The sequence below is a fragment of the Rhinatrema bivittatum genome, chromosome 16, assembly GCF_901001135.1.
Source record: "Rhinatrema bivittatum chromosome 16, aRhiBiv1.1, whole genome shotgun sequence".
NCBI lineage: Eukaryota > Metazoa > Chordata > Amphibia > Gymnophiona > Rhinatrematidae > Rhinatrema > Rhinatrema bivittatum.
In genome coordinates, this window is record NC_042630.1 from 43,786,750 (window position 1) to 43,794,530 (window position 7,781).

Consider the following 7,781-nt stretch of genomic DNA (forward strand, 5'->3'; position numbering starts at 1 on the left):
CCTGAACCAGTGCAGCTTACATTTCACTTTACAATCTTCAATGTTTCCCACAAGTCTCTCCAAGACCAGCTAAATTCTGCCTTATTTGGATGGGAGAGCCTTGTCGTGGGCTTCTACCTTGTGGGAACATAAGGACTTGTTTAAATCCGTTTTTGATGACCCTGCTCGTATGTCTGTTGCTGGATTTGCTTTGGTGGACTTAAAGCAAGGCAACAGATCCCTGGAGGAATTTGCCATTGAATTTAAAACTCTAGCAGCAGAGCTGCACTGGGACCCCAGATGTCTAAAGATACTATTTTGCACAGGCCTGGACACTCGCATAAAAGATGAGCTGGCTGCTCGTCAGACACCTACTCGCTGGAAGAATTGATATCCATAGCCACTTGGATTGACTGGCGGCTTCGGGACAAGGTGAAGGAACTCTGGCCTAAGGTGTTACCTGGATTAAAACCAATCAGTGCTCCTGCACTAACAAGGGGAAAAGCACCTTTTGCTGTGGAGAAGAAAGAACCGAAGTAATCTGGCCGTGGTCACTTGATGTCTAAAGAGGGAAGATATAGAAGGAAGAACAGCCTGTGCATGTACTGTGGTCAGCCAGGCCATGATGTTTCTGTTTGTCCTAGTCATACAGGAAATGGACAAGCCTGAGTCCCGCGGGAGGACTGTTCTTGGGATATACAGCAATATCTCCTCCACTCTCTCTTCCAGTCTTGAGGAACCCTGAACCAGTGACGGTTCGAACCTTTGCCCTGAAGGACTCAGGGGCAAGAGACGACTACCATCTCAGATGTTTTGTAGGATACCTGAGGAGTCCATGTGGTAAATTTGAAGATCCAATATTGTGTCACACTATGAAGTGGGCCTTGGATGATTCTTTTCACCACCACTTCTTTTGAGGATCTTATCAATATCACCAGCAGTTTTCAAGTTCTTGCTGGTAGTCATGGCAGTTGCTAGGCACGCCATAAGCTAGGCGGCACTCTTCATCTACAATGTCTTCTTGAATTACAAATTGAAATAATACTATATTCTACCTACTTGGAAATCATGCTGAAGGACTACAGCACTGTTGATTCCGAAGTAGAAGTCATCTCTACCTCTAAATTTTGTGATGATCCACTCGGAGGTCATGCTGGAGGTTTACAGCACTGCTGATTCTGACGTAAGAATACATTCCTAGCTACCAGTATTTCGATTGGCCTACTCGGAAGTCTTGCTGGGGTACAGCACTGTTTGATTCTGAAGAAGAAAAAGATATCTCTATTCATCAACTTTACTTAAGGACTACCCGGAAGTCATGCCCATAACCTATGGCACTGGTTGATTCCGAGGAAGAAGAAAAGGCTTCTACTCATCATCTTCATTGGATGATTCTGAAGTTGTGCTGAGGGTTTACAGCACTGGTTGATTCCGAGGATGAAAATTTTACATCCATCTGCCTGTTCGTTTTGCTGGTATCATCAACATCTCTCTTCCAGCATCCTGCAGAAGAGCTAAATCAGAAGTGGATATTGGACCATTTCTACATCACCACTTCCACTGAAACCTCAGTGATGTCCACGACAGCCCATCTCATTGCTGCTGACATCATTATTCATTCTACTAGATTCTTCAAATCTAAATCTATCTGTATCATACGAACTTGAACTCAAGACTTTGAGACCTTGGATGTTTGAACAGAGACTGAATTTGTTGGCCTGAAAAGGCTTCAACCCCAAGATCCATCTTTGGGATCCTTAGACCTATTGGATAAGAGATGCTCATCAGTTCCACCTCGCGCATCTCTGGTACTTGATCTGCTACCCGAAGAGGAGATCGCCATTTGAAGGGGGGTACTGTTGTGTTCTTGCCTCTTCTCGCCCCTCGCTCCACCCTTGCTACCTGGGATGCGACTCCCTTCGGCTCTCACTGACAGTTGCGGCCACAGCTTCTCTCTGCCTCCTTGGTCCTGGTTACCCCGGGCTGGCCTGACGCTACGGATCCGCCATGTTCCCGGTGATGTAAGGGTGCGCGTGCGTGCTCCAGACTTGTAACAGCAAGGGTTAGAACCTCAGGGGCGTCCCCCCGTAGTGACATCATCCATTTGTACTTTAAAAGGTCTTTGTTTGCTAACCTCTAACAAGTTAGCAAGGAACTTGAACAGGACTTGCTTTGGTAGTCCACGATACTTGCAACAACGATTCGAGTCAGCGAGGGGAAGCCTTCCCCACTGCTCAGCCTTTTCAAACTTACCAGGAGTACCCGCTCGACGGGGGCTCCACTCTCTCTTATTGATTTCAGATTGCCAGAACACTCGGAAGACTCCTCATTGCCTGGAAGTGATCGCGGACGTGAACACAGCGAGTTCTATTACATAGGAACCGGTACTTGCTCCACAAGGGCCTACATTCCTTTTTACTCTGAAGACTCCCTTCCGTCCAAGACGTTATCACAGGTACAAGATCAAGAGTTAACTTGGCAAGATTACAGATAGGAACCGGTACTCGCTTCATGAAGGCCCATGTTCCTAGAATCTTATACAGACTCTCTTCTACTCTAGAAGCCATTTCATATATAGCAATTGTGAGTTCTTATTATAGACTGTTTGTGGGAACCAGTGCTCACCTATGGCTCCTGTTCCTGAATGTACTGAAGACTCTCTGTGGCATAGAGACCATTGCAGACATCTACTATTGTGAGTGTACCATCTTGTATCCAGTATACCCTTTCTACTCACTACCTCTAGTCTCTCTCTACAGCTCAGCGACCCAGAGATTATATTCCAGTATCAGAAGGACTTCACCCTTGCCGAACACAGCGAGTCACTATTGCAACCCCTGGTGGTGCAGCTTCCAGTCTAATAAAGAACTATCTCATATTCTAGCATTGCCGGTAGTTCCTCTCAGGATCTCCTCCTAGGGGCACTGTCATCTGCCATTGGCCCAGGGATTCATCATTTCCTCCAAGTGGTCATTCCTTTCACTATTGTCACCCTGTGGGAGCCAACCACTACAGACCACTAACTCCGCTCACGGAAGTATTATATTGACAGCTACTCCTCTTTCTGTAAGACTTGCCAGCAGCTTATATATATATATATATATATATATATATATATATATATATATATATACAGATTGCTACTCCGTAGCGGGGACATGACAAGATTGCTATCTCAGTAGCAAAGCACATTATACCTATTGTTAGCTCCTCTCCTCAGAAGAGTATCATTATACAAGTTTGCCAACTTCTCATCCTTAGAGAGTTGATCCATAACAGATTGCTACTCCTTAACAGATTGGTACAGAGTGCTACTTCCTTTTCTTACAGGAACATCTAACAGCAGTTCGCTAACAGATCTACAGATAGCTAGCTCCTCTTCTCTGGAGGAGCAGGTCATGTCATATTGTTACTGCTTCCCCTTTCAGGAGAACAGCAGAACAGCTTGCTAACTCCGTCCTTCTGGCGGCGTGAGCGACAGCAGATTGCTAACTTCTCCTCTCTGGAGAAGGAGAGCATAACAGATTGCTAACTCCCTAGCAGATTGGTAACACCACTTGGACAAAATGGTCAGACAGATGATGAAATGCTAAGAAAAATCAGGGAAGGTAACCAATTTGGCAGTGCAATAATAATGGGAAATTTCAATTACCCCAATATTGACTGGGTAAATGTACCATCAGGACTTGCTAGAGACATAAAGTTCCTGGATGTAATAAATGACTGCTTCATGGAGCAATTGGTTCAGGAACCAACAAGAGAGGGAGCTATTTTAGATTTAATTCTTAGTGGAATGCAGGATTTGGAGAGAGAGGTAACGGTGGTGGGGCCACTTGGCAATAGTGATCATAACATGATCAAATTTAAACTAATAACTGGAAGGGGGATAATAAGTACATCTACAGCTCTAACACTAAACTTTCAAAAGGGAATCTTTGATAAAATGAAGAAAATAGTTACAAAAAAACTGAAAGGTCCAGCTCCAAAGATAAAAGTGTTCAACAAGCATGGACATTGTTTAAAAATACAATCCTAGACACAGTCCAGATGTATTCCACGCATTAAGAAAGGTGGAAGGAATGGAAAACAATTACCATCATGGTTAAAAGATGAGGTGAAAGAGGCTCTTTTAGCTAAAAAAAAAAATCCTTCAAAAATTGGAAGAAGGATCCATCTGAAGAAAATAGGATAAAGCATTAGCATTGTCAAGTTAATTGAAAAAACATTGATAAGACAGGCAAAGAAAGAATTTGAAATGAAGTTGGCCACAGAGGCAAAAACTCATAAAAACTTTTAAAAATATATCCGAAGCAAGAAACCTGTGAGGGAGTCGGTTGGACCATTAGATGACAGACAGGCTAAAGGGGCCCCTAGGGAAGATAAGGCCATTGCAGAAAGACTAAATTATTTTTTTTGCTTCCGTGTTTAGTAATATGGATGTTGGGGAGATACCAGCTCCGCAGATGGTTTACAAGGGTGATGAGTCAGACGAACTGAACCAAATCACTGTGAACATGGAAGATGTAGTAGGCCAGATTGACAAACTAAAGAGTATCAAATCACATGGACCAGATGGTATGCATCCTAGGCTACTAAAGGAACTCAAAAATGAAATTTCTAATCTATTAGTTAAAATTTGTAACCTATCATTAAAATCATCCATTGTACCTGAAAAGGGTGGCCAATATAACCCCAATATTTATAAAGGGCTCCAGAGGCAATCAGGGAAACTATAGACCAGTGAGTCTGACTTCAGTGTTGGGAAACATTGTGGAAACTATTCTAAAGATCAAAATCGTAGAGCATATAGAATGACATGGTTTAATGGAACACAGTCAACATGGATTTACCCAAGGCAAGTCTTGCCTAACAAATCTGCTTCATATTTTGAAGGGGTTAATAAACATGCGAATAAAGGTTAACCGGTAGATGCAGTGTATTTGGATTTTCAAACGGCATTTGATAAAGTCCCTCATGAGAGGCTTCTAAGAAAACTAAAAAGTCATGGGATAGGAGGCGATGTCCTTTCATGGATTACAAACTGGTTAAAAGGCAGAAAACAGAGAGTAGGATTAAATAGTCAATTTTCTCAGTGGGAAAAGATAAACATTGGAGTGTCTCAGGGATCTGTACTTGGACCTGTGCTTTTCAATATATATATATGTATATTATATATACATATATATATATATATATATATATATATATATATATATGATCTGGAAAGGAATACGACGAATGAGGTTATCAAATATGCATACATATGAATATATATACATGGGCATCGCTCCACCCCCACTCCCAGCAAAGCTAGAGTCGGCAAACCAGACAATCTGTATATCGCACAGACAATGGAACAACAAAAAATATTGTATACACACAAGCATTGTGAAATTAAACATATTATAAACGTGCACTTTCTCTTTTCTTTCTTTTCCATTTAACAAGACTGAGCCACAGCAACGCATGGCCGGGTACAGCTAGTATATAATATAAATGATCTGGAAAGGAATACAAAGAGTGAGGTTATCAAATTTGTGGATGATACAAAATTATTCAGAGTAGTTAAATCACAAGCGGATTATGATACATTACAGCAAGAAATTTAATGTGGACAAGTACAAGGTGTTGCATATAGGGAAAAATAACTCTTGCTGTAGTTACATGAAGGTAGGTTCCATATTAGGAGCTACTACCCAGGAAAAAAATTGAGGCATCATAGTGGATAATACTTTAAAATTGTCGGCTCAATGTGCTGCAACAGTCAATAAAGCAAACAGAATATTAGGAATTATTAGGAAGGGAATGGTTAATGAAATGGAAAATGTCATAATTCCACTGTATCTCTCCATTGTGAGACTGCACCTTTAATACTGTGTACAATTCTGCTCGCCACATCTCAAAAAATACATAGTTGTGATGGAGAAGGTACAGAGAAGGGCAAGCAAAATGATAAAGGGGATGGAACAGTTTCCCTATGACGAAAGGCTGAAGAGGTTAGGGCTCTTCAACTTGGAGAAGAAATGGCTGAGGGGGGATATGATAGAGGTCTTTAAGATCATGAGAGGTCTTGAACGAGTAGATGTGAATCAATTATTTATACTTTTGGACAATAGAAGGACTAGGGGACATTCCATGAAGTTAGCAAATAGCATATTTAAGACTAATAGGAGAAAATTCTTTTTCACTCAACACACAATTAAGCTCTGGAATATGTTGCCAGAGGATGTGGTTAGTGCAATTAGTGTAGCTGGGTTCTAAAAAGGTTTGGACAAGTTCTTGGAGGAGAAGTCCATTAACTGCTATTTATCAAGTTTACTTAGGGAATAGCCATTGCTATTAATTTCATTAGTAGCATGGGATCTTCTCGGTGTTTGTGCAATTGCCAGGTTTTTGTAGCTTGGATTGGCCTCTGTTGGAAACAGGATGCTGGGCTTGATGGACCCTTGGTCTAACCCAGCATGGCAATTTTTTATGTTCTTTTCTACGGTTCTTATGTATTGGGATATTGTAAATAGTGCACATAATTATGAAAGTGTGCACTATTTTCAAAACCAAATAAACACAAAAAAATTGCAAAAACTCTTTATCAAATGAAACAAACAAAAGAAAGACACAAAAATAAATGAAGAAACTAAAAATGAGTTTTTTTGTGGCACATAAAAATTACAATGAGAGATCATAACCCCATATAGCAGGGAAACACATGTATATGAATTTGAGTGCTGATGTCAGTGATTTAAAGTCTTGAATGAAAGAATTGCTTTTAACACTGGTAGCAATAAAGACAACCTGAGTATTGGAAAGAAATTTGTTACAGTTGTATTTATATCACTATCTTTATTTCCAAACAGATTATGAACAGTGAATCAATGGGTGAGGAGAATAGAACATTGAACACAGGATTCATTCTTCTGGGTTTCTCCAGACATTCTCACCAGCAGCTCCTCATTTCTGTTATAGTTTTACCTGCCTTCCTTATCGCTGTGCTGGGAAACCTTGGGTTTTTAACTCTAATGTGCTCTGACCATCATCTCCACAAACCCATGTACTTCTTCCTCAGTAACCTGTCCTTCTTGGATATCTGTAATACCACAGTCACACTCTCTACACTGCTGGAAACTCTCTTAAAAGAGAAAACATGTATTTCCTTCTCTCTATGCATGACACAACTTTACTTTTTCTTAAGTTTCATAGGTATAGAATTCTACCTTCTCACAGCCATGGCCTATGATCGCTATGTGGCAATCTGCAACCCCTTGCGATATTCACTAATAATGAATAAAAGTGTCTGTATCTTATTGATGGCTGCTTCATGGATAGCTGGCTTTCTGGAAGAAATTCCTATAGTAGTTTTTGTATCCCAGTTCTCCTATTGTGGTATCAAAAAGATTAACCATTTCTTCTGTGACCTCAATGCAATAATAAAACTCTCCTGTAGTGATACCCATATCCTTGAAACCTTAATTCTAACTGAAATTGCATTTTTTGCCTTCTTTCCCTTGATACTAACTCTGTCATCTTACATATTTATCATCAAGGCCATCCTGAAAATACGATCTTCAGAAGGGAGACACAAGGCCTTTTCCACCTGCTCCGCCCACCTCGCAGTCATTATTCTATTCTATGGGACTCTTATGTCTACCTACATGAGGCCAAGCTCAATGTATTCACCAGATTTAGACAAACTGTTTTCCTTGCTATATACTGCTTTGACTCCAATGCTGAACCCCATTATCTATAGCCTCAGGAATCAAGAAGTAAAAATTGCCCTCAGAAAAGTCAGAGATAGAAAGCAGTAA

The 7,781-nt window shown here is 40.8% G+C and overlaps 1 protein-coding gene across 1 annotated transcript; it reads left to right on the forward strand.

Annotated features, from left to right (window-relative positions):
- The first annotated feature begins 7,202 nt into the window (after positions 1-7,202).
- LOC115077558 (olfactory receptor 1019-like) lies at positions 7,203-7,781 on the forward strand. The gene has a single exon (XM_029579853.1). The coding sequence runs from the start codon at positions 7,203-7,205 to the stop codon at positions 7,779-7,781; it is 579 nt and encodes a 192-aa protein (XP_029435713.1).